Raw genomic sequence first — 27,853 nt, forward strand, 5'->3', positions numbered from 1 at the left:
TATATATATATATATATATATATTAGTAAACTAAAAAAATTATTAAAAAAACAGTTTTAAAAAGCTGTAAGAAAAGAATAGAAAACAATTTTTAAAACAACTAAAAGAAATAAAAAAAAAACAGTTTCCATTTTATAAAATAAAAACAAAAAATCGATTAAAAAAACTTATGAAATCAATTCTTGAAAAACCGATTCTATAACATCATAAAGAAAAAAAAATAACGTTATGAAATCAATTAAAAAAAATAACGTTATGAATCAATTTCTGAAAAACCAATTTCATAACATGAAAAAAATAAGCATGTGAGAAATCGGTTCACCATGAATAATTTTTTGTATTATTGATGTAAATAATTTTTGGGTTGTATTATTTAGATAAATATTTAATTTTTTAAATTATTTAGGTGAAAAAATCCACATAGATATCGTAAATTAACATTTGAATTAATAATTAACGTGTAAGCTACGTTATAAGATTCATAATATGTTATATAAAAATAATTATTCATAATATATAATATATTTATTTTGAAAAATACTTTTATGCATGTCAAATATTTACTTAAGTGTCTTCTTTGATATGTAATTTGTGTCTACCTAATTAAATTCGTCAAATGTGACCAGATGTTTTCTTTTTTGGTGATTAATTGGGTCTTACATTAATTGTAATCCGAAACATAATATATTTATATGTATTTCTTTCCTACTAAGTACTATACAAAATATATATAATAGATTTGTTGATTTTTAAAACATTTTAAAATATATTAAGCTAGTATATTTTTAGATATATTATAGGGAATAAAAACTTAGTTCAAAAATAAAATTTATATCGATAATTTTATATTTTGAAAATAAATAATTTCTAATTATCAGAAATTCTGTAAGCGTTAATTTCTAATTATAATCTATAGGTTTATTTACTTTGATAGTAATCATTTTAAAAATCACATTAAAATTTATTTCTAATTAATTAATAATTTAAATTTATACCGTGAGGGAGTGCTCGATCATTGTCACCGAGTAACCTATCGATAATGGTTACCAAGTCAATAACCACCTTAGTAAGGAACATCATGACAGTTATCAAGTCGATAACCACTATCACTATAAACAAGATAAAACAGGATAAGTATTCATTCACTCAATAAACACATAGCAAATACTTATTAATTTAGGCATCTAAGTCCCTTTGCAAGTATCCTACACCTCGCTTGTACTAGAAGATCACTCGGAGGGAAAAACATCATAGTAGATATTGAAGGTAGGAATAAGTATCTCTGACATATTAGAATTTGATAACAACAAAACTACTTATAATTATTAAATTCATTATTTCTTTATTGTAATTATGTGTAATCATAAGTAAATAAGAACATTTCCTCTATAGCATGGAATTGGAAAGAAATACATGTGTTCTTGGGGTTACGTGGCCTGTAATGTGTTCATTACAGCTAATATGAATCCAGAAAGCAAGGGGTCACATGGTTTTGACTCCCCGGTAATGTTACAAGTAAATGTGAAACGCCGTAATGCTATCAAGCAAACATATGAATCCAATGATCAAATTTCAACGTGTGATGAAAAGTAAATATTTTTTTTTCCGGTAATATTAATTAATTCACTCTACTTTTACTAATTTGCAATGCAAGATAGAAACAAAATTATTACACAAACCACGTAGAGAAAATTTATTAAATGATGTGAAGAGGGGACACGTAGCAGAAGAGATAACAGAGGCCGGCACCAAATCCAATTGACTTTCCCTTTTTTCTTACCCTTCATCTCCTTAATTGCTATTTATACAACAAGCAAGTACGTCTCATTGAGTCTCATACAAAACATTACTCCATTATTTCTCTCCCACACTTTCTTTATTTTCTCACGTCTCCAAAACTTCTGCCTTTTTCCCATCACGCAAACTCCTTTAGCAAGTACCTTTAACAAGTTCAAATTACAATGGGTAGATCACCTTGTTGTGACAAAAATGGCCTCAAGAAAGGACCATGGACACCAGAAGAAGACCAGAAACTCTTTGATTACATTCAGAAACATGGGTACGGCAATTGGAGAGTACTCCCAAAGAATGCTGGTATGTCATCAATTTATATCTTCATCTTTTTGTATAAAAAAGGAACATTATTAAACACACACATAAAGTAAGTTTTTGTTTTTTCTTGTACTTGAACTAAAATGAATGGCTTTTGCTTATTTTGAATTGAGTAGGTTTGCAAAGGTGCGGAAAAAGCTGTCGGCTTCGTTGGACAAACTATCTCCGACCAGATATAAAACGAGGTCGATTCACTTTGGAAGAGGAAGAGACCATAATACAACTACATAGCATTCTTGGCAACAAGTAAGCCTCTTGTTCAATAAGTATCTTTTTTATTAATAAGAACCCAACAAAAATTAAATACAAAAGGTTTGTAATAATTTATACACTTTTCTCAACTATTTAAATTAGACTCTTTTAATTCATTGTTGTTTTATAAGTTTTTGCTTGTGGACATGAGGCAAATATTTCTATTCATTTAACCACTGGTTAATAATAATAAGGAAAGAGGGTTTTGTAATTACCTTGGTATTAATTATTGGATTTTTGTGTAGGTGGTCAGCTATTGCTACTCGCTTACCCGGAAGAACAGACAATGAAATCAAGAATTACTGGAACACCCACATTAGAAAAAGGCTTCTAAGGATGGGAATGGACCCTGTGACACATAGGCCAAGGCTTGATCTTTTGGACCTATCTTCCATCCTAAGTTCATCTCTCTATGGTTCAACACAAATGAACATCCAAAGACTTCTTGGCACTCACACGGTGGTGAACCCTGAGCTTCTAAAGTTGGCTTCATCACTCTTCCCCTCTCAGCAACGCGAAAACATCAACATGTGTGCACAAAATTGTGAAGAGAACCAGCTCTGTGACCCCCAAATTCAGAGCCAAATCCCTCATGACTTGGCTCAAGAAGCATTGCCTTTCACTCATGCACAGTTGGTTGAATCCAATACGATGAACACATACCCTTCAATTTTCCATGAATCTGGCTTCCAACAACATTATTCTCAACTAAGTGATTTGCATTACAACGGAATTGATCATAAAAGCTATGTTCCTCAATTACCAAGCTATGATTACCCTCCAATGTCTGAATCCTCAACTTATAACAATTCCTATAATAACAGCAACCAGAACTTCAGCTACGCTTCAGTTCTTTCAACGCCTTCTTCAAGTCCCACACCGTTGAATTCGAACTCGACGTTTGTCAAGGGGAGCAGCAGCACTGAGGATGAGACAGAAAGCTATGTCAGTAGCAACAACTTGTTGAGATTTGAAATCCCAGATATGCTACGTATGAATGAGTACTCATATAATTAATGTATTCACATCATGAAACAATTGTGTCGAACAAAAATTGATTTATCTGGGGCTAGCTAGCTAGCTAGATAATTACAATGGATCGATTGTGTTCATACTTGTAACATTTTCTAAATTTTTAATAGTATTGGTAGTTGACTTTCTGCATTGAGGTTCTCGATGTGTTAGGAAAAAAAAGTCCTTATCCTTTTCCAATTATTTGTTGTTTATAGTTTACTATTACTATGTTACTGTGCATGTCTGTTGTCTTCCTAACTAATATTAATCGGATTATATAAACAAAGCACTAAACCAAAACCAATTACGTAGTCACTTCTTGGCCAGAAAAGAGTATGATGCTCAGAAAATAAAATCCAACACATATTTATTACCTACGAATTAAATACAAAATATAGAGAGTGTAATTTCTTTTTGTACAAGATATCATACACATATATTCCGCGAAACTTTTTATGTTCCAAGTATATAATATCGATGAAATTTTTTTAAAATGTTTTTATTAATTGAGTTAAATTGAAATAACTTTATCCTTTTTTAAAAAATTGAAATAATTTTGTGCTATTTTAATTGGATGAGAATTTAATTTTATTACAATACCAAATAATTAAAAATCATCTTAAATATAATTTTTAAAATAATTGTTATGAAAATCAACAACCTAACATATATGATCATTCATATTAGATAACAGTATAATTTTTTTATACAGCATACTTTAATAAAAAAAATAATATATACTATATACACAAACGAAATTAGAAATTTTAAAATAAAGGCTGTCTTATTAAAAAAAACACACGTTGTCGGCTGAATGCTTCTCAAGCTATATGTAATACAATATCTCTTGGCATCACAACCACTTTTCTATTTATTTATTTTATTGTAATTTTAATAGTTTAGTCGGAATTGGACTATCTTGAATTAGAAAATTTGCCAAATTAAGATTAAAAAGATCAAAAAGAGAAAAAAATGGGAGTGTAGTAGCTAGGGGACAAAGAGAGAGGAAGGAAGGAGGGAGGCAAGATTTGTGGTTTGAGAGATTCCGACTGCGAGTCCAAGATGCCGGCGAGGTGACCGGGGATAACCGCCGGAGCACGAGAGATGGACACCTGTCCGTGACACCTGTAATAGGTAACTGTTTTTTCACGCATTGACAACGAGTAAAGTACTATAAAATATGATTTTGCATAGGGGGCTTTGACCAAAGCTCTTTGACTTTGGTTACGTGCCCCTGCACCAGCGGTGTCACTGCATTTTGTGGGGCCCACCACACAAGCATCGATTGCTTTTTTCATTGAAAATCATGGCATGCATCTTGTGCTGGTTTTTTTTTTTTTTTTCTTTTTCTGGTAGGTTTAGAATTTAATTTATCATAGGGATGGCCATATGGGATAATATTAATTGCGTCATCAGTGGGAAGTGAGGGGACACGTGGGCTCAATAATACAGAAACGAACCGGTTTGGGACCTTGGCTAACCGGTTGGTTCGGGAAAGGGAACGGTCTTCTTATCCAGTTTGAGGTGCTTTATTTAAAATTAGAAAAAAGTTAATATTAATAAACTTATTTCTAAATAAAATCAAATAGATTTTTTTTATTATGACAAATAGTAAATTTTAGAGGTATTTCATATTGATATAGTACCATAAATACTAGAGGGAGTCACTTGAGATTGTTATTTAACCTTTTCGTTAAACACACATAAACAGGTATCACATAATAATACGGGGAAAACAATTATTTAGGCATTTTCATATATAATTATGCAAATTAAAATTATTTTATGATAAATTAAATTAATATAAAAATAACATTATGATTTCTAAATTTGAAAATGATATAGAGTAATTATAAGAATGATATTTAAAAATGAAATAAGATTTGTTAATTAAAAAAACAAGACTCAAATTGATCAATTTAAAGCTTATGCTTACTAATAATAAAAAAACTGATAAATTAAATAATCTAATAAATCTAAAAAAATAATAATGCACGTTTAGCTTTGATAACCCTGCATGTCTAGAATGTTTTGTTTTGAATGACCAAATATAGACACGACAATCAAACAGGAGTACTACTTAAGCAAACAAGAGGTAGTGGCTGCATACTTATGGTCGGTCTGCGTGTTAACTTGATTGCTGCATCTCAGTTTAATTTCCAACATTTTTCATGTCCTTTTGTGTACGTATGGAACCTAATTAACACGTCTCTGTGACGCAGAATTGGCTGCGCGCGCATGTTTCTAACTTTTTTACCACATTCACTCAAAATTCGAAGCCAAAATAAATGTGCAATATCTAGCCAGGTAAGACCAACTTTATTTATCTTTTGTTTGTGTAACTCAGTATAATATTTTGGTCATATAATTTTTTATTGTTAAAAAATTAGGTTAGTTGGATTCTTGAAATTTACTAAAATTGATGTTTTAAGACTCATTAAATATTTACTAACAAGGTTATCATCAAAAACAAAATTTAAACCTACTGTGCAAAAATATAAAACAAGTGAGAAATTGATTTATGGGACCTGATTTTTACTTGTTATAGTAAAATGTATGATTGAGATAAATATTTTTTGAATTATATTATTTGGATAAATATTATTTTTTGTGCTTAGAAAACTCCATTTTTGCTCAGCCCTACCTACTGATGTGTGATTCTTTTATTAGAAAAACAAGGAATGAGGCATAAAGGAATAATTAGGTGATTTTTTCAAACCAGCTATTAGACATCAACTAAAAGCTATATTCATTAACAGCAGTTGAACATAATTATCTGTAGAATTATGATGACCGTTTCTCCTACAAAATTGTTTTCCGTCATCTTTAGGCGGAATCATTAATCATGTGTTTTGTTGATAGTTACATTGAGTAGCGATATAGCTCATATATCTTAGTAAGGAGCCAGTTACGTGTGAGATATATTTTGGTCAAACTTACTTGTTCAACCATATGCTTGGCTTGTCACAGTGACACGAGTCACCGTACGTATACGATTCGAAGGTTCCCATTGTGGGTTACCGATTCCGCAAGTGACGATGCCGGCTTCTCTCGTGCATGTAAGTCGTTCGTCATTTTTGCGTATACAAAGTTTATATGCATCGTATTCATCATTCAAACTTGAAGGATGAGATTTGGATTTCGCATCTTGTCCTAAAAGCAAAGCACAATTATTAATCATGCCCGCATATTATAGAAATTATTCATATATTAGAATATGTGCATTTTTTTCCTATATATCAGTTATACTCGTTGAAGTAAATAATGTTATTCGAATTGAATAAAACCCATTAAGTTTTTCTTTTAACTATTTAATACAATTGTATAATTAGGACTAGAACCGGAAACCTCTACCCAGAGAATAGATATTAATTATATCTTACAAAAAAAATATGAAAATTCAAACTTATAATTAATGTGATTTTTTTAAAATTACATTCTCACTAGGCATATATTATGTAAGATTATACTTGTTTATTTCTATTTTTTTAACTCATGATTATTCAACATTTTTTTTATTTTTCAGATTAAAAATAATAAAATATCCAAGTAATAATTAAAATATCAAACTACAAATAGAATTAGTACAATAATTTATGTAAGACAACAACATATGCTTGTCTTGACTAACAACCGACCACACTCACACAATAACACAAATGATCCAGCCATAGAGAGAAAAGGGTTACTGTAATTCTACGTGACCCTGGTGGCTCTCTCGCTTTCTTTGTCGACCGTCCAAAGAAAAATCCGTTTTAGAGCTTTTGAAAGTAAACTCAAAAGTGGGCTTGTGTCTTTGTTTGAATTCGATCTTCTCTCTATGTATCACTTCGTTCATAATGATCTGCCCATGTTTTATTTGTCTATTCTTGTGTCTTCTTTTAGAAGACATGATCCCATGACCATATATAAGAGAAAAATGTGCAATGCATGGGGAAAATTTTGGCCGAGTGGGCAACTTTCTCTTGCGGCATTAGAGCCTTAATTATTGTGCGCGTGTTTATATTTAATTATATATCATATATGTGATGTAACATGAAACGAATAAGCTAGCTATTCACCTTTCACATATAAATTAAAATTAGTGAACTTCAATACGAAGATTGGTTACCAATTTACTATCGCCTTTTGTTTTATCGTTAATGTAGAAGCATAATTGTTTTGCTTCTCATGTAGATGTTATGGGGAATTGGGACAAGGCAACTTCAAATTATTAATGAATCATCTTAGCATGATTGGCCAGATTTTGATAACACTCCATTAGAAGTTTAACATCCGTATAAAAACCAAATCCTTATAAGCTTTTGGAGTCAGTACACCTTTTTACCCATTTGAATTTGTGTCTTAATTTTTCTCTATTTTCATCCGTGTGTGAGTGGAAAGTCAGAAATGGGGGAATTTGTCCGCGGGAAAGCTTGATTCTTTGCTATTCAATTATTTTGAATGTCAACTTATAGTTCAAATAATTAAACAATGACACAATAGATATTAATTTTCGTAGAAAAGCATGGTAGATTGTACTCAAATCATTGACAAACTCACTACCCACTATCGAGAAAGTTACAATAATATACTTTTAAATTCGAACTCAATTTGCATAGATCCCAATAAGTCCAAAATAAAAGGCTCATATTAGCAACTGTGTTTGATCTCTTCAATTGACATGCAATTCCCACCTACGCATCATTTAGAAAAATTCAACAATATATATACTTTTAAATTCTAAGTGATCAATTTGCGTAGATCCAAAGTCCAAAGTAAAAAGACTTCTTGCGGTTTATGCACATATATAACTATAAGATTAACCCACTCCCTAGGTTGAAAACAACTCAAAATAGATCAAATTAAACACCTAATTTGAATTGTCAAAGGTGATAATAAGTTCACCTAATGTGCTCTCTGTGGATAAGATGACCATTCGTACAAAAGTCAGATTATATAAAGAAGGAATGGTATTGGTGCAAATACAATTAAGTGAATGAAAATTGTGTTAGTGGGACACTGTTGGAATACTTCAGACAGAACTGCAGGCTAGTATGGGCACGTAATTAGAACTCCTCCTCCAAATGATTAGTGAAAAAAACTCAATGGAAAATTTGTTGGCAGAAGTTTATTTAAACCTGTAATAAATTGCAACTCAATAAAAAATCACCAAACAACTTAATAAGATTTGGTGCATATACAATCAAATTTTCTACAAAACACAAAACAAGATTAATGACAGTTCCAGAAAAATACACTTAAACTTTCGGCGAAGATATGAAATTGAAATTGGTTTCAGGAACGACTCTTGTCGCAATCCAGTGATTAGAAATATTCAAACATTATAGATTTCGATCAGTCCAATAATTAGTTTAATGAAATGATTGACTGATAAACCTATGCATCTTATTAGTTAAACCTGTTTTGATTAGTTAAATATTGCGTGCAACTAAACTTGTATTCTTCTTGGCCAAAAGAACACCTGTTACCTACACTTCCGTAGCAGCAACCTTTCCTTATCATATTATGACACTTAAACAAAAATGAGGTTATAATATGCAGAATTATAAATTATTATTTGGAAAATGACTTCGGTCAATTGAACTACAGCAACTAAACCAACGAGCTATTTTTACGTTCCTTTAATTGATAAACAAGTTTGTTTTAAAACAATTATTAGACATTTAAAACAAAAAAAAAAGTGTCTTAAAACTATTCCCATTTTTTATTTTGAAAAAGATATTGGTTCATTCAAAAGATAAACAATAAGATAAAGGATGTAAGTTTTTTTTTTTTTAAATCAACATATGTTAGTTGATAATATGTAATTTTTTTTTTGTTGTCGGGAGTACTTGAACCCAACTTATTCCTTTTTTTTTTTATTATTATTAAGTCAACTTTATATCCTGTGTAAGTTTTTTTTTTTAAGAGATGACTCAAGAATTTGTATAATTTGATAGTTTTAATTGCATTTTTTTAATTTATCGTTTTTATTTTGGTATTTTTACTTAGTAGAATGAAAGAATATTATTGAAATGCGATCGTAATACAATCGAATAAATTTATATTTTTTTTAAAAAATTGGGAATATTTCATTATTTTTTAATTCCTGTATAAAATTTTGAAAGCAAACACTTTAAAAACAAACAGTTATTTAATTATTCTTTTTATAAATTGGTTAAACTACTCCTTTCATCCTTATAATTTCATGATTTTTACTTTTTTAATTTTTATAATTTGAAAGTGATCATTTTAGTTCCTATAATTTATATTTTAATTTTTTTTAGTCCCTATAACTTTGAAAGTGATCTTTTTAAACTATAAAAACTAAAAAAAACACTTGTAAATTAAAGAAACTAAAAAAAATAAAATATAAGTTACAAAGACTAAAAAAATCACTTTTAAATTATAGGAACTAAAAAGATAAGAAAATTATAGGGATCAAATGAGTAATTTAATCTTATAAATTAAAAAAAAACATTTTCTTATTATTGCATTGCTTGACATGAGGGCTTTTTTTTATCTATTTGAAGTAAATAAATAGTAATATAACTATTAATCGAAGCATCCAACAGTGTCGACATAGCGGTGAGAGTTAGATAGATGCATAAAGACTTAAATTTAATTTTTATTACTGTCACTGTAAAAAAAAATTCCTCTTCTTCACACTGGTCATAAGGTGCACCGTGCACACAGAGTTCTGATTTTTTTTCTTTAAAAAATGTATTTTTGAGTCTACAGACAATCCAAATTTTCAATGCTATGTATAAATTCAGACATTAATAAGCCTTCACAAAAAATAAAGACCTTAATAAGTGAACCCAACAAGCATGTTCGTATGGGCTTGCGAGTTGGGGAGGGTAATTGTTATTCTCACCACTTTACTTTTTAAAAAACACGCAAAAAGACAATCTTCTCCTCTCTTATTTTCCTACACACCTACTTCCCCTTCCCTTCACTCATCACTCTCCATATTTCCCGCACCCCGTCTTTTCTCTCTTTTTCTCCAAATCTTCTTTTTTTTTTTTTCCTTTTTTCATTTTAACTTTTAAATTTCACCAAATCATGATTTTATTATATATAAATACCCAACAAAATCATGATTATGTTTTGTATCTAAACCTAATACACAATGTGATCATAATTTTCGTTATGTATCTAGGTTAGATATGTAATAAAATTATGATTTTAATGTGTATTTCAGTTTAGTTACCAACAAAATTATGATTTTATTATATTTTTGTTGTTATTTAATTATAGAGCAGATTATTATAATAATCTTCCATGGGGTATGCTTTATTTATAGATCATTTTTTTTCTTTTGACATTACACAAAAATCCTTAGCTTTTGTCATCCCATTACACTTGTACTCCTTTCGTTGTTGACGGTGTTACTCTGTTTATATTTTAAATCATGTAATAGATACATGACTTTTATTAAAATTTTAATTTCAAAATTATCCTCATCTCCTTCTTTCCTTTAATACCTTTATCTTTGACATACCATCTTTGAATCTTTATGAGTCACTATTGTTGTTGAATGCAGTGAAGCTGATATTAATTTGTTTTCGTGGATTAATATTTATGGTGTTAATTTTCATTTTCGTTTTTGATGATGTTCAAGTGTATTGTTGCACGAAAAGATGATCTAGCATGGTAATACGAGACAAAAATTTCTCTCTATTTGTGTCACTTAAAAATCGAGGACAATTCTGAATTTTTATAAAAATGAATTAAAATTTAATGTATATATTTTTAATTTTCAAATGACAGCTTAATACCATTAGGGTGCGATGTAATGATTTTGAAAGAAGAGATATGTGTAAATAGAACAATTGAGACCGTTAGATGTGCATTCTTGAAAATCAATGGTTAAAATAACTAAGGATCTATCCAAAAGATATTACACTGGAATAAGATTTGATTTCTTTTTTTTTTTATTACTTTTTCTTTTCCTCTTTTCAAATTTACCCGTGGTCTTCTTCTTCTTCCTCCATTCCTCCATCTTCGTTCTCTTGCACACCCTAATAAAAAAACATCAACAACTCTTTCAAGATGAACACGCAACAGAGAATAAAAATAATCCGATCAATGATTTTCATTGATCTGAAACTGTTTCATACAAGATAATTTTTAGAAAACGAAAAAATTACAAAGAACAAAATAAAAATAAAATAACCGCAACATCACCACGACCACAACCAAGCAAAACTCACCACGAATGCACTGCGAATCCAGATCTGAACGCACTACACTCTCACCTTCCTTCTCCTCCACTTTTGTGTTCATCACCCTCATAGAGCCGCACATCACTCACTTCTTCATGTCTCTGTTGTTAAAAAATTATTCTTCTCCCTCTGGATAACTTGTCCTATTTTTTTATTGCCATTGATAAAGTGAAAACATGTTTTTCGTTATATTACATTAAATGCAACATAACAAAAATACGTTTCTATTTTGTTATAAAATTTGTTTGGACGAAATTTGAATTTTGAAAAGAATCATAAAATGTCTACAAGGTGTTCTTTATGAATCTAGTTGAGATATTATTTTTTATTTATTTATGAAATGAATATGTCCAATGTGACAGTAGCAAGCAGCATTGCTTGGGAGAAGAATCCGATAAAAGAATATTAGACTGAATGGAAGAATTTGATAGAAGCAAGAAAGAAGTATTAAATTGTCTTTTCATAAAAAAAAAGTATTAAATTATCTTTCTATTTATATTTTTTAAAATATTAAATGTTATTTATATTTTTAAGACATTAAATTAATTATATTTATTTTTTATTAAATACTTTTATATATTAATTACTTTCAACCGAATAATTAAGATTAAAGAAAAAGACTAACAATCTCATAAAATTGATGTTATTATCACTAATTTGTTTTTAGTTTTGATTATTTGTCGTTAATATTATTTCAAATAATAATTAATATTATATTAAAAATTAAAATAATATTTATTTTTCCGATTATCATCGAAGGGAGGAGTATTGTATTAAAAAGTTTTATAAGAAATTAATCTAACATGCCTCATTACCGTTACGATTACGACTTCCAAGACCATTAGAAAATAAACACTACACCAAATTGTGTACACAATTTTTACACCAAATCAAATTATAATAATCGGACACAAGATAGTATCAATCAATAATATCTGCAATAGCTCTTCAATTTTTGGTGCATGATCGTTTAGGGTTTGTGCTTGTTGTTGCCGCCTTAGTGACAATAATCGCGCCAACTCTTGTATGATCCATCACTCAGATCCTTCCAATTCCGCTGTCTCGCTTTGACCGCCGCCACACCAAACTAGCATGTTCTTCAGTGTTTCCCTTTCAGGTTCTTCTCATAATTCTAATTTTGTTTGATTTTCTTACGACCCATTAAGCATATTTCATAATTAGTAACGGATCATGTGTTTCCTTAGTTAAAGGAGGGACTTTTATAGCTTTTCTGGAATAGTGAAGACTTGGGGTCTTTGATGAGAAAAATAAAGAAGCATTTTTAGAGTATGAATCATTGAATTTCCAACGTTTCTTATTTATTCTAATTTTAATTTTGGGGTACACCGAAAGAAAGGAGTGTAGAACAAATAGAGGATTCAATTTCCAAGTAATTTGCAATGTGGGGTGAATTTGGCGTTTGTTTGAATGCTTTGATTGATGAAATTTTCCCAATTAGTTATTATCCTTGTTTTCTTATTTAATTAAGTATCTTAGAGAGGTTAAGATCTATTGTTTCAATTTATAGCTCCCTCGCACTTTGCCTTCTCAACTTCCAAGTTTTCCTTTTGGTAGCTCCAAGGATGCTACAGTCTGCGGGTTTTCAATCATTCACTTGTTATTCTCTTCTGCTGCTGTTGATTCTTTCTATCATCCCCTTTTACGTGCAAGTGTGGAACTACTGAGCTCCCCTGGCTCACTTGTCACTTACAATAAAGTATTGAATCAAAATAAAGCTTCTCAACTTCTTCTCCCTCCAGTTAAGATGTATGTCTCTTCCAGGCCCATAAACTGTGTTTCTGCTTATTTGAGTTTGTGTCATGTGTGCATGGCATTGATGATGATGATGATTCTGCCATCATGACTTGCTAGTTGCTTCAAAGGAAAGGCAATAGACACAACAATTATATTACCTTCTGTTATGGTGTGATCACTGGAACATGATGAGCCTGCTTGTGTTCGTGATAGTAGGCAGAAGAGGGTTTCGTGAAGGGAAGTGAGAGTGAACAAGAAGAGAAGAAGAAGAAGAGAGAGAGAGATCGTGCTAAATGAGTGAGAGTTTTCTTATTCATTATAGGAATACAGTATTTATAGGCCGTTATGGGGCCTTTGGCGGGACAGTCAGTTATGCCACATGTCACATACGGTTTGCATTTCATGCCCTATGTCGGTGGTTTCAATATCCTTACTTTCTTACAAACTTCGATCCTATCATTTTTAATGCCGGGGTAATCCCCGTAACAGTAGCCCCGAAGCTGTGTTACTTTGTAGAAGTAATACCAGCTTAAGAGTATAGAAGCGAATATCTTCCCGTAACAGTAGCCCCCAAGTCAGTGTTGCTTCGTAGAAGTAATACCGGCTTAAGAGTATAGAAGCGAATATCTTTCCCGTAACACCTTCTAAGGGAAATATCTAATCAAGTGCCCCATAATGCGTAGTAGCTAATGTAGGAAAGGCAATATAGGACTATTTATATTTATTATTTAAAGCTTATAATCATATGGAAATCCTTCAAGGAAACTGTAGTGATACATAAATGTATATATATACACTAGCTGCTCCAAACCTGTTGGTTTCTCAGTTGATTTCGTATTTTATGTCTATTATTTCCTATCACAGCATTACTTTTTGTATATCTATGTCTTCAAATTGCTCTAGATGTATCACATGTAAATTTTCAGAAAAAGGCTAATATCATAATTTTAAACTTTGGATTGGTCATCAATTCAGTAATTGATTAAATGGATTTCGTTGAAAAAATTAGTGAATTTAACCAAACTGATTAGGGACTCAAGCTACCAAATTTCCATTCTAAGTGGGGCCAAACTTATTTGAGTTTTATATGAATTGAGTTACTTAGATTTCTCTCAATGTAAAAATATTGATAGAATTTATAGAATATGATCCTTTTTTTTATAAGCATTTGCCTAGTGATATTTTATATTCATTTTAAGTATTTTTCTTTGTCATGATTTTTGATTCATATAAAATCAGTCTTATACCTTTACCTAATTGCTTAAACGTTTTGGAGAGTTGCGGCTTAATATGGTATCTGATCCTTTAGACCATGACCAAGTTCAGGAATTTGATAGTTGTGGGTCCTTGTTCTTGTAAAAAGAGTTTAATTTCGGCACAAGGTAGATTCGCCTTGTGAATTCTCTGCAATTGGCCCATATGGATTCTTGCATTGGGGGGCATGCTAGGGATATAAAATGAGTCTTGTGCATTCGCTTCATAGCTTAAGATTTAAGATATCTGTTTATTATGGCCACCTCACAATTGTGCTAGCTCTTCAGTGATCCATCAAATTCTCATCCACACAGTGCAGCTCATTGGTCACATCTTTTCACCCTCTCCCAAATCTTCTCTTGCCTATTTCTTACTGCCTCCATCATCGTTGTCTTTTGTTTGTCCACTTCGGTCTTTGTGCACAAATGGACAAATAACGGTTTAATGGATAGAATAATCTCATCGTATGCATAAAAGTATTTATCAAATATTCTTTATGTTTGAAATTTTTTGTTATAAATGGAAATAATGAAGTTTGGATAGCTTTTATTGGAAGCTAGGGAAAATAGTTTATTCATGGGAGATTTTACAAGTTAGGTGATGATTTGTGACACTGCATTACAGAATGAGCGTTTATTTTTAGTATTGTATGCAGGAATATGGATAACAGCACTGGATGTAGTTTTGAATTTGTTTTGTTAATTGTTATTAGAATATGCCAAAATAACTAGTGATGTTCTCCTAGTTTTGTGGACAAATTTGAGATTGAAACATAATAAACCATTCTACATTGAGTAGTGGAGGGCATTTATTTTCAGAATCGAGTGAGTTTTGAATCACTTGATGCTTATAATTAAAATAGAGCATACTAGTATAAAATTAAATTTAAATGCATGTCAACATAAATGGCTTTTGTTTATAGAAGAATATAAAAGAAACTGTTGTTTGCTTATCAACTATGTTCTAATTGAGATGATATTGGTTTGCAGATATTTGATGCTTGGAAACGTAGGGAAAGTTGCCCAATCTATTCTTAGAACCCATAGAAGAAGATATTTGGAAGCAAGTAGAAATGAGGCTTTTACCTCAGTTGGACCAAATATCAAGCAATGCAGGATGTACATGCAATATAAGTTTCCAATTGAAGGATGTAATTCATTCTTGTGGCACTGGACAAGAGAAAACTTTCACAAAGGCTGTTCTTTTAGGAACTTCTCTGTAACTTCTGCAAGAAATGTAGCAGCATATAATTCTCGAATAGCTTGGAAGTTGCTGTACAAAAAATACTCTTCCAATGGTTATAATGGATTTACCTCCATAAATATGATTGCTCAAGCAGTGAGCCTGGCTTTGACTCGTTCTTATTTGCTGGTTCCTGGTTTTTTAGCATTTGCTAGTGGAAAGCTAGCATTGGCTCAGCAAAATGGGGCAGACACAGAATTTTACCCATCACAGAATGCATTGTATATGCATGCACAAGATGGGTATGGTTACATGTTTGCATTTGTATTCATTGTAGTGGAAAGCCTTGTTTTGTTAGTGAGAGCTATCTATCTGGCCATATTATTCTCTCCAAGCATACTGATGGCGCCACTTGCAGATTATTTTGGACCAGAATTCAGGAAAATGTGGCTATCGGTTGTTCATCGTACACTAGAAAAAGCAGGTCCAGCATTCATAAAATGGGGTCAGTGGGCTGCTACCCGGCCTGATCTGTTTCCTCGAGATCTATGTACTAAGCTTGCCGAACTTCAGACGAAAGCACCTCAACATAGTTTTAGCTACACAAAGAAAACTATTGAAAGAGCGTTTGGTCGAAAAATTTCTGAGATTTTTGAGAATTTTGAAGAAGTGCCTGTTGCATCTGGAAGTATTGCCCAAGTGCATCGTGCTTCTCTAAAATATCGTTACCCTGGGCAGCAAGCAAAACCCCTGGTGGTTGCTGTAAAAGTTAGACATCCTGGTGTCGGAGAATCTATCAGAAGGGATTTTGCTATTATCAATTTGGTGGCAAAATCTTCAAAGTTCATCCATGCTCTTAATTGGTTAAGGTTGGATGAAAGTGTTCAACAGTTTGCAGTTTTCATGATGTCTCAAGTTGACCTTGCACGGGAAGCTGCTCACTTGAGCCGCTTCATTTACAATTTCCGTCGATCGAGGGATGTCTCTTTTCCTAAGCCTGTCTATCCACTTGTGCATCCTGCAGTTTTGGTGGAAACCTATGAAAATGGAGAAAGTGTATCACATTATGTAGATGAGCTTCAAGGACATGAAAGGATTAAAAGTGCTCTTGCTCACATTGGTACTAATGCACTTTTGAAGATGCTTCTGGTAAAATGTCTTTCATTTACTGTTTTTTTTTTCTTTTTTGTTTATATATCTTGTAGTTTGTTAAGATTACATATTATTCTGTTATTTATGATTAGATAGTAATTAGTGATTGTCTTTTTTACTCATTATTAGATTGATCCTATGTAATCAATACCGATCATATTTGCTCATTATAAACAAAGGCTTAGTGTGGTCATCCAAGATACACAACATACAGTAAACACTGTTTTATATAGTTGATGCTAGAAACATTTTTTAGGCTTATTTTTAGCATTGGTTTGTTATTTGTCATGAAGGGATAATCATGATTGATTACTGATATGTCCTGAAATGTAGGTGTGTGTGTGTGTGTTTGTGTGTGTGTGTGAGAGAGAGAGATCAGGAGACTCTAGACTTAGTGGGGGCAAGTATTTATTTTTTACTTTACCAAGAGTATTTGATCAAACTGAAATTTATTTGTAATGTTAATGTCCTTATATTTGTCTAGTATAATATAATATAATAATATTTAATATCCAACTACTGTTGTTAACTTGTTATTAGAGGATAATTTATATTTGTCCTATACATTATTTCATACTATAAAATTGTTGAATATTCAATTTTTTGTTAATTCTGTGAAATTATGTATCTCTCAATTCCTAATGTGGTTATTGTCCACCGTGCACACTTGATAAGCTGATCCTATGATACATAATTAATTCTGTAATATTTCAACCTGTTATTCATTCTATATCCCGTGAATGAAACATCAATTTTCCGTCCACAAGCCCTAAAAAATCCTCAAAACAATGCCAGCTGAGGGCAAAAATGAGATTTTAGATATCCTCTGTTAGCAGCGCTATTGTGCTGCAAAACCATGGGTTTTTGGCTGCGAAAACAGCCATGACACCTGCAAATGAAAATGCACTTATTTCCATGTTCTGTGGCGGCTGATGGCTGCTCCACCATGTACTGCTGCCAATTGATATCCCTGCTAACAATTTAAGCTTTTGGGAGAGTTGGCTATCAATAGTACTCATTTCAATTTTATGTGTAATAAATTATCTTCTTTTATCTGCAATTTTTGCTTTTTGACTGTTCTTGTTTGATTTACTATTTTATTACACTTTTCTCCCCTTGTACTTTAACACACTCTCAACAACCCTTCTAAACTTTTTTTGTTCACTAATCCCTCTAAAGTTTTGGTTGAGTCTAACGGTGGTTAACGAGCCTAAAATTGTTGACAGAAATTAATATTTCTCACTGACTCAAACATCAGCGTTTTTTTTAAAAAAAGAATGTTTTAAATGGAAAAACTGAGAATGTTAAATTACGGGAAACAAAGGGTAATTTACCCTCGATGTTTACATCCTATATTGTATTATGAAAGCAAAGAAGCCTGGGATCTTTGAATAGCTTTGAACTATAACACCAAAAAGTTTTACCTTCAAAGATATTGAGATGTCTTGTTTCAGGTGGACAACTTCATTCATGCAGACATGCATCCTGGAAATATCCTTGTACGGAGCAAGCCTCACAAACGACTTTTCAAATCAAAGCCGCATGTAATTTTCCTTGACGTAGGCATGACTGCTGAACTCTCTGGCAGTGATCGGGTAAATTTATTGGAATTTTTCAAAGCTGTTGCTCACCGAGATGGTCGGACAGCTGCAGAGTGCACACTCAGGTTATCAAAGCAACAGAACTGTCCAAATCCAAAGGCCTTTGTTGAGGTAATTTATTTAGTTTGCAATTGTTTTGTAGGAACCTGACTTTATTGATTTCTCATTTCCGTTGAGCATTACATGAAGATTCATAATTTTAAAAAATTAATTTGTCATGTAGAAGTTTGTGGTTGATTGACACTGCATATGGAACATTTCATTTTATGACAATTGTATTTTGTTTTTCGTATTTCATTTACTTTGAAATCCTTGGTTATGATTCTGTGCCGTTTTATACATTGGGTTTGCACGTTTTTTCTAACAGGAAATGGAAGAGTCGTTTACTTTTTGGGGTACTCCAGAAGGTGATCTGGTCCATCCTGCCGAGTGCATGGAGCAATTGCTTGAGAAAGTTAGGCGTCATAAAGTTAATGTTGATGGCAATGTTTGTACTGTCTTGGTCACCACCTTGGTTCTTGAGGTAATTCTTTGTGATATACCACTGTAAAAGTTTGTGACTCGGATGCATAGAAAAAACACTGATAAGAGCATAAATTATATTTAAACCGTTTCCTTTTCACGTTCACCACATGGCCTTGTCAATTATAATTTATTTTGCTACTATGCCCTTTACTATTTCAAATAGCTGATGTTAATATTGGTAAATATGTGATTTGTAGGGTTGGCAGCGCAAGCTTGATCCTGGGTATGATGTGATGAATACTCTGCAGACATTGCTGCTTAGAGCTGATTGGGCAAAGTCTCTTTCATACACAATTGATGGGCTCATGGCCCCTTGAGGGGGTTTCCTTGTTGAGGACTTGAGGCTCTTAAAAAAACAATTTCTTACCAAAACCTGAAACAGGATTTGTACTAATGGGCACTACCAAATTTGCCCTTTATTTTTTGCTTGCCTTCTTTTGGGAAGGTTATCCCCTTTATTCATCTTTGTCAATTTCCAGCAGTTATTACTGTGTGCCTGAGCATCACAGTTTACGAGAAAAAGCTTAATAAAGCAGTCAATTTTGTACCCCTTATACAGTTGTACACCCAGAACCTTGATATGTTTGATAATGTTGAAATCTTGAGATATGGTTAACTGACATTCCGAGGTAAAAACAGAGTCGCAGTTATTTACCCTTTCGATACTATTGTCTATTGTATTCTCGTAAGAATAAGAACATTTAAAACGTCCAGAGTACGGTAATTAAACAAAAGTTACAGGAAATCTTATTCAATTATAATTTAGATTAAACTTTTTTTTTCCTTTTTATTTTATCTTAACTTTTTGAAAAGACGTTTTCAAACATGTATCATAAATCAGTGTCGTTAGAAATGTAAAATATGCCCATCAAAGTTCCCAATGTCAAACTCAATTACTGAGGAAGTGAAAGTGTGTCAAGTGCATCAATTCTGGGGACAATCTAATGGCCAATTTTACAGTAAATGAAAATTGTTAGATAGTGTTCATGATTCAACTTCAATACAACATTGGTAGCGTTAACAATTGATAAAGATCACATGTACTTAATATATCCACCCTGCTGTGAAAAAATGTCTACAGTTACTCAGCTAGTGTAATACTTGGAAAAATTGGAGCTGGCGACAACACATTGATCAACCTGATTTGGAACTGGTTTCAAATTCTTAACCCGACACTACTGATGACCACATGCCAATCAAGATTTATGGATGATGGAGAGAACTGCACCATCAATTTGTATGATATACACGAATATCAATTTCACAGTATAAAGCACCTCAAAATGTTATAAACAATAACACAGATAAAGGGATGTCCGTATCATGGATGCATGGTTCATGCAAAATAAATCCACTTTGCAGGTTTGCGAACTCTGACCCTGACAGATAAGGTTGTGGATTGTTCTAGATTTAAATCTTAATTGAGGTCATTCCAGGTGTAGCATAAGTCTAAAAAATCATTAAAAAAAATTGTAGCTTTAAACCGTCAACGCAGAGTAGAAGAATCAAAATCTAAGCATTCTCAAACTCAGTATTCATCGATCTATCAGATGATCATTTAGTATACCCGGTGTACTACACTATTTTCCGTTGATATCAATTTAAAACTTCTGAAAAAATTCAAATCAAATTTTACAGTACTTCAAATAAACTAAAGAAGGCAGAAATATATACAGACCATAAAATTTATTTCAATTCCGGTAGGGCATAAACTTCACAGAAGAAAGAAAAAATATAGATGCGCAAGTTAATCAATTTAATAACTACCTTACTAGATATTAATTTGTCCGAGCATGAATCTATATACAGAATGAAGATATGGAAGTCAGGTTGACACATTAGATCTCTAGAGCCTCAGAGGCATTTAAGTATACTTTAGCTGGTGCAATCATGTTTTGCTTGTAAGCTGACGTACTTCTTTAATTGCTGTATTCATGCTATGAAGCGCCATTTTCTTTACCTGTTTCAATGTATGCCAAAAAGAGAAAAGCTTGTCAAGTTCGGTGCAACTAAAAGGAGAAAGCAAGAACTGGTAAAAATCATTACAAGATCTACCTCCAGCAGGTCTGCTTTTGCTTTATGGTCTTCAGGCAATAGTCGGACCTCATCAATCAACTGGATACCCTCAGTAACATTTTCAGGGGACACAAATTCCAATACCGCATGAACGCTAGACTGCAGATCAAGAAACAAGTGCTTGTCATACTTTCACACAATTCAGAGTATATGAAAGGGATACAAAGACTAATATTGAGATAATGATATATCCTTAATCAGCAATCATATGGAAAGTAAGGCCATTAATATTATTATTGTGCAATCATTCTTTTCCTTTCCTTCTAAATTTTGTATAAAATGTTAGTGTTGATTGCTAAATATATCATACGTTCTTGAGAAATCATTTGCTAAAGGGAGCGGCTTAACATAACATATTGAAATTAGTAGGAATTTTCAAAATATTAAAATATGTCCAAAAGAATGAATATCCAGTTCAATAGCAAACAAAATTCAATAAGGTTTCTGCTTTTCGAGCCAGCACGAGAGAGAATTTATTATGCTAATGCACACCTTAGAATTCCTGATCTGGTATGGACATCCAGCAGGAATGATGACAGCTTGTCCAACATGTTGCTGAAAAGTCCATGGTTCAATCTCTGTAATAGTGACAGGCGTGTGTCAATGAAGTTATCATCAAGGAATATATAACGAATGATTAAACAAATAGAAGCATATTTACTCACTAAATTCCTCCTTTAGTCTCTTTTTGTGAGTACTGTCAAGAAAAATGCTCTGATCTAGAATTGGATGAACCATCTGCAGACAGGAAAAAATGAATAACCATCAACTCAATCAAAATCCTTCTAAGGAATGTCTTATTATGAACTCAGTCAACTTACCTTCTTGTCATAGTCATTGGTATAAGAAAATTCAGCATAATGTCTTTTAAGGTATTCGATGAGCTTTGGAACATCTTGTCTGCGAAAGACATCCCACTGGGCACCCAAATGCTCAGTAAACTTTTTTTTATGTCTTTTTGAGCTTTCAAAGGGATTTCTAGGATTATTGTGCTTTGACAATTCAGCAGTTTGAACAGTCCCAAGGAGAAGTAAAGTGGATCCAGAATCAGAATCAGAAATGAAATCACATTCTCCATTGCTGTCCATGCTCTGACTAGAAACTTTTTTAGCTTCAGTTGAGATGCAAGATGTTCTATTGACTCTCCTGAAAAAGTTCATTCCTTCTTCGACCATACTCCATGAGCCTTTTCGCTCTGTTTCTGGATCATGCAATAATGCCATTCCATTCAATTTCTGTTCCCGTGGCTCCTCAGTAGCAATAGTCTCCATTTGACACAGAGTTTTGTGCTTTTTTAGCAGTTTTCTTATTTTTGTAAGTTGTTCTGTAGAGAGGGGGGCATCTGTGGTATGTGTCATAATATTAACCTGGAATCACAAATCAAACACAGAAAACACCATGGATAATCTACACAATATTCCTTTTGCAAACTAAGTGCAAGCAACTGGTATTTGAAAGAACGTGAGAAGGAATCAGTTGCAACTTATAATTCCTAGGCACAGGTCACTAACAGAGACCAATTTTAAATGATAAATACTAAAGATAGAACAATTCTGAATAAATTGATTATGAGTTACAGAGTAAGACTAATGATTTGACCAAGAGTTGGTTCTGGTATCTACTTTTCAACATGGTTGAGTACTGGTATTCAGTATAGAAATGAACATCAAGGCTATAGCCCAAAAAGATTTGGACAACTGTATGAACAGAAGATGTACGACAACTTTCATTGAGAAAACATTTCATATTTTCACTTCCAGACCTGGAACAAGCATATATACAAGGGACAGGACTTTCATTGCAAATAATATAGAACTTATAAGGGAAAAACAATCTTCAAGAAAAGCAAACATGTCATGAGGATGCTTCAAAAGATGAGATCCACTTTAAGTTGTCATGACAGGATATATGCACAAATACATGCACAAATTCATAATATTTGAAATCATTTTAACAAGATAGAGTTTGAATTCAGAAATTAATACAAGTTAAAGTGCAGGATAGTATCACTACAGATATATTTAAGAAGAAATCAAGCGTGACATAATAAGGACACATACCACATCATATGAGTCATAGCAGAGCTTTGTCACTGAATCAGTTTCTTTGTCAGCAGAGCCATAAGAAATGTAGACATATGGCCCAATGTCATGTTTTGCACTCCCATGTGGCAAATTTGCAGCTAAATTCAGAAGACCGCAGAGGGGATGCATGTATTCTTGAACTGGTAGAGCATCAATTACCTCAGCAAAATGAGCTGGAAACTGCTCTTTAAATATTTGGGAAGAAAGCCACCCTTTTAGTTTCAGCATCTCATCCCAAGTGTTTCTCTGAGGACGACGCTTGACAGACCCAGTAAAGTACTGCTTAATGTTAATTTCCACCTGCCAACAACAACACACTTTCAACAATGGCAATTTCGTTCAATGGCAGCCACATCATGACTAAGAACAAGGTTTACAGGTTTAAGCATATACAACAACTATACACTAAATTTCAGTCCATAATTAAAAAATGCATTGAATAGAATAAATATTATTGTAAGATAGTTTTTAACCCTTTTTGATCAAATAATGGTATCAATTTAAAAGATTAATTTCAAAAAATTGTGACATATACAATATACAATTAGTTGGTGTACTGACCTCCCACCAATCCAAACAGGATTCAAGCAAGTTTTTATTATTCTCATATCTTGTAATGCTCTGCTCAAGATAAGTACAGAACATGGTCAGTGGATCCCAACTGAGGTTTGAGGTACTTCGGAGCGCATCTTGGACAACTATAGGATGGCCTTTTCCCCAGTGTTTCTGAAAGTGCTCAAAGTTATCACCACTGATGTCCATCACTGTGGGACAAAACAAGTAATTATCATTGGAATCTTCTCTTAGAGCTGCTTCTTGCAACTGCTTATATCTGTTAGTACCGTGATCAGTGTCAAAACACAATGAGCAACTTGAACTTTTATCTGAAGTTTCAGGAAAGTCATAGCTGCAAACAATTTCTTCTGCCTTCGCTTCCATCTCTTTGATCCAACTGGAAGGGAAAACAGATCTCAACTCAAGGTGGCTTTTACCACAACCACCAAGCTCTGTAGGAGGGCATGATAGACTATCAATGCCATTACCATTTGTCCACTCAGGCAATATTGAAGTATCAGTTAAATTGCCAATAGATGTGGCTCTCTCCTCCAAAGTATGGTTCTCACTAGCACTGCAAGGTTTCATTTTATCAGGTCGCTTGAACACGGATGAGTTCATTGCTCCAGAAGCTTTTCCTTGACTTAATTCCTGACAACAACTTGAGCATAGGCTATATGAACAACTAGGACAGCTTCTATGGAGATCCAAAATGGGTGTTTTGCAGTGATTGCTGGGACAAGGTGGGTTACATTAGTTAACAAGCAGAGCCAGAAAATCTGTCACTTTTCTCAATAGCACCAATAGAAGAGAGCTTACCAATAGTTTTTCTCACTGCATCCAAATTCAACCTGCTTGATTTGAATATCAGAAATATTTTTCCCTGTCACCCACAAATGCATCTAAGATTAACGTGTTATAATAAACAAAAAGCTGCTTCAGAAAACAGGAATGTTAGAAGAACGAAAATTACTACCTTTAATTTTTACTTCTGTTTCTAGCTCAATATTCTGATCTTCACTTATTTGCTTTAGTACTGGAAGGAGCATGCAGATCAAATAATGAAAATGCAATATTCTATCAACTCTGCTCTTACCAGTCAAACATTCCTGAAAAACAACAGGCCATAAAATGAAGTGTCAGTATATGCTATTAACAAAACACTGTTCAAGAAGAAGAGCGTCCGTGTTTGATGTCAGACCTTACTTTCACTGTCTTTACATTGACTTGCAGAGCAATACTTACAAGGGCAAGTTCCACGACAAACTGGACATGCCTTCTTAATTTCATTTTCAGCGTCAAAATACCTAAATTTTAGACAAATATTGGCTAATGTCTCATGTTATGATTATGATAATATGATATGATTCTCAATTTAAAAGGAACAGCCAAACAGACAACAGAAATCATATTAGTAAACATCTTAGCACTAGTGATTCTTGATCCATCTGCTATTATTATTTCTGAAAATTAGCAAAAATAGATCATGATTCCATCTGGATGAAATAATTTTTCTTCAAATTTTAATTATTCTTATTAAACATTGTTGGCAGCAATAAACATTCCTCACATCTCTCTTAACCACATCAAAAGGGGCATCCTTTCAACTAAGGAGAAGCTGTGGAATTATGATAAGAATCTCTAACTATGCAATTAATTGATCAAACCACACTTTTCAAACTCAAGCTTCTGCATTGCCCCAAAAAACTAACCACAGGTGTGGCCATAAAGAACCAAAATCAACAACTTTCAAACGGAAATAAGTTATAAATTATAAATACCCTACAATGCAGATAACGAACACGAAGATACCGACAAAACAAGAATTAAACACAACATCAAACATTGAAACAAGCGCACAAACAACAAAGATAATGTCACAAAGGTTCTCATGCTCAAAAATTGGGAGGATTAAGTGAATTCAACAATAACAAACCGCTCTTTAACGCAATCTATGCAGAAGAACTCCCTCTGACAGCTCGAACATTGAATGAGATTCCCAGACTCACTTCTCTGGCACCAATGACACTTCTTCCTCTTACCCTTTTTCAAGTTTGATCCATACGGCACAATCTAGACAACAACACAAACAAACAATTCAAAACTCTCCAAACAACAACAAAAACAGAACAAGTACAGTTAGTTAGAATTAGAACAAGCACACATAATCTGCAAAAACACACCTGCAACTTCCCCGCGGGGACTCTATCAACATTCTTGGACCTAAAGTAACGCGGAGTAACAGTTTTACTATCAACACCAACTTTGACATCACAATGCGAACCTACATTGTTGTAATCACGCGTCGGTGAAGCCGGAGAGATTTCCATTACTCCATTTGGCAATTCTCTTCTCAACTCTTCTTTAGTGTAACACAATTCCTCTTTTTCCTCCTTCCTCCTCTTTTCCTTCTTCTTATTCTTCTTTTTGTTATTGTTCTTCTTGTTCTTGCTCTTGCTCTTGTTTTTGTTCTTCTCAGCCTCTCTCTTCAGCACCATCCTCAAGAGCTCCAACTGCATATCGCCCTGCTTCAGCGCCTTCTTCCTCGCCGGAGGAGAAGAAGCTGAAGCATCGGAATCCTCAGAAAGCATGCGCTTCTTCTTCACGATTCTCGAGGTTCTCCGTGCCCTAGATTCGACATTGTCGTCGAGAACATTCTTCTTATCAGGCTCTGGTTTCTCTTCTTCTTCTTCTTCTTCTTCCTCGTTGTTGTTGTTGTTGTTGTTGTTGTTAGATTTGCGCTTGCGCTGAAGCTTCAGCGACTCGGGAACCTTCTCCTTGTACTGGCGGTGGCGACCTTGGAGGTAGTGAATCTCGCAGAGCTTCAGATTCTCCTTCACTCGCCGCCGGCAACGCCATTGCCGCCCGTCCGTGCGCCCGCAGCGGAGGTGGTCTGGCAGAGGCTCCTCCGTTTCCTTCTCCTTCGGAGTTTTCGACATTGATTTCGATTTTTGCTAAGAGAATTGGGATTTTTTAATTTTTTTTTGCGAATCTGTTTCTCTTCAGAGGAAGGGGAAAAAAGGGTTTTTCTGTTATGAGAGTGATTGTTTGTTGTTATTTATTGGGAAGAAAAAGAAAAAAACAACAGTGAGGAAGGGTTATGTTATGGCAATGGCATGTTCCGGTAATTATAGTTAAGTTGGGAGTCCTGTTTGGTCTCACGAGATTCAACGTTGGGATCATTGATTTGTATCAGGAGGAGATCGGGACTAATCGAAAGGCTTTGTGATCTTATCATCAGTGACCTGATAGAATTGCAAGTATTTTTTTTCTGTCAAAAGCAGGGTGTAGATTTTATTTTATTTCATCTTATCTTGGCTTTGTAACCGGTTTTCGATTCCCAAATTATGTAACTGAATCTTTTTCTGGGCAGATTTGCTAGTGTTTTTTTAGCTGAAATCAACCGCTTGGGAATTAATGATAGGATAGTATCATGATGTGTAGCATTTGGTTTTTGATAGATCAAGCAATTTGGATGTGAGTTGTTATGTGATGATTTCAACAATGAGCAAATGCAGTGATCGATGTGGTTTGTTTGGTTTGTATCAGCCTTTGATGTACATATTTTGCCTTTGTTCTGTAGTGTTCTTTTTTATTTGGTACAGTTCTCTAGTGTTTTGATTAGCTGATTCTGTTTAATCTCGTCCAAGAAACTGTGTTATATAGTTTTGAGTTTTGACTATATAGGTTCGGTGTGAGTATGGTTTGTTGATTTGTGTGTATATTTATGTATTTTGTATTAAAAATTACTTCCTTAAAAGAGGTAAAGGAAAAAAAATCAGAAGCAATTTGCCATTCAACCATTTCTTTTTAATATTTTAATTTTGACTAGCAAGGATTTAGAAATCAGAAATAAATCAGGTGTGGACATTGATAATAAAATATATAACATTGATAAAAAAAAAATGAGGTGTGGATCAAATTTTTTTAAGTAGGAATCAAAGACTCATGTTAGAAAGTTTATAATCCTCCATTTGGTTTAACTAATTAAACTAGATTTCTTTAATAAGTGTGGATCAATAAACATGATGCTTTTTCAGTTTAATAAATAATTTTGAATTTAAATTCTAAATATATAATT

General features: G+C 32.9%; 3 protein-coding genes across 3 annotated transcripts; 2 read left to right on the forward strand and 1 right to left on the reverse strand.

Annotated features, from left to right (window-relative positions):
• The first annotated feature begins 1,813 nt into the window (after window positions 1-1,813).
• On the forward strand, window positions 1,814-3,576 carry LOC114423746 (transcription factor MYB102-like). The gene is made up of 3 exons (XM_028390615.1): window positions 1,814-2,094; window positions 2,229-2,358; window positions 2,610-3,576. The coding sequence occupies exons 1-3, from the start codon at window positions 1,962-1,964 to the stop codon at window positions 3,379-3,381; spliced, it is 1,035 nt and encodes a 344-aa protein (XP_028246416.1). The 5' UTR covers window positions 1,814-1,961; the 3' UTR covers window positions 3,382-3,576.
• Window positions 3,577-14,633: 11,057 nt separating this feature from the next.
• Window positions 14,634-19,693, forward strand: LOC114424747 (probable serine/threonine-protein kinase abkC). The gene is made up of 5 exons (XM_028391582.1): window positions 14,634-14,698; window positions 15,587-16,928; window positions 18,386-18,643; window positions 18,900-19,055; window positions 19,255-19,693. The coding sequence occupies exons 1-5, from the start codon at window positions 14,634-14,636 to the stop codon at window positions 19,372-19,374; spliced, it is 1,941 nt and encodes a 646-aa protein (XP_028247383.1). The 3' UTR covers window positions 19,375-19,693.
• Window positions 19,694-20,630: 937 nt separating this feature from the next.
• Window positions 20,631-27,154, reverse strand: LOC114421319 (lysine-specific demethylase JMJ25-like). The gene is made up of 12 exons (XM_028387190.1): window positions 25,956-27,154; window positions 25,709-25,845; window positions 24,974-25,079; window positions 24,749-24,881; window positions 24,592-24,655; window positions 23,779-24,505; window positions 23,194-23,517; window positions 21,955-22,500; window positions 21,799-21,871; window positions 21,626-21,711; window positions 21,113-21,232; window positions 20,631-21,017 (listed from the first exon to the last, which is right to left on the reverse strand). Exons 1-12 carry the CDS (start codon window positions 26,709-26,711, stop codon window positions 20,946-20,948), a joined length of 3,144 nt encoding a protein of 1,047 aa, XP_028242991.1. The 5' UTR covers window positions 26,712-27,154; the 3' UTR covers window positions 20,631-20,945.
• Between the last annotated feature and the right edge of the window lie 699 nt (window positions 27,155-27,853).

This window comes from Glycine soja, chromosome 8, assembly GCF_004193775.1.
Source record: "Glycine soja cultivar W05 chromosome 8, ASM419377v2, whole genome shotgun sequence".
NCBI lineage: Eukaryota > Viridiplantae > Streptophyta > Magnoliopsida > Fabales > Fabaceae > Glycine > Glycine soja.

Bases quoted from the DNA above. Each gene is read 5' to 3' on its own strand.
- LOC114423746 (XM_028390615.1), top strand. From the start codon at position 1,962: ATGGGTAGATCACCTTGTTGTGACAAAAATGGCCTCAAGAAAGGACCA. The intron at 2,095-2,228 runs GTATGTCATCAA...TGAATTGAGTAG, and splicing joins AGTACTCCCAAAGAATGCTG to GTTTGCAAAGGTGCGGAAAA. The intron at 2,359-2,609 runs GTAAGCCTCTTG...ATTTTTGTGTAG, and splicing joins CATAGCATTCTTGGCAACAA to GTGGTCAGCTATTGCTACTC.
- LOC114424747 (XM_028391582.1), top strand. From the start codon at position 14,634: ATGGTATCTGATCCTTTAGACCATGACCAAGTTCAGGAATTTGATAGT. The intron at 16,929-18,385 runs GTAAAATGTCTT...GTCTTGTTTCAG, and splicing joins CACTTTTGAAGATGCTTCTG to GTGGACAACTTCATTCATGC. The intron at 18,644-18,899 runs GTAATTTATTTA...TTTTTCTAACAG, and splicing joins ATCCAAAGGCCTTTGTTGAG to GAAATGGAAGAGTCGTTTAC.
- LOC114421319 (XM_028387190.1), bottom strand. From the start codon at position 26,711: ATGTCGAAAACTCCGAAGGAGAAGGAAACGGAGGAGCCTCTGCCAGAC. The intron at 25,846-25,955 runs GTGTGTTTTTGC...GTTGTTGTCTAG, and splicing joins TCCCCGCGGGGAAGTTGCAG to ATTGTGCCGTATGGATCAAA. The intron at 22,501-23,193 runs GTATGTGTCCTT...TTGTGATTCCAG, and splicing joins GCTATGACTCATATGATGTG to GTTAATATTATGACACATAC.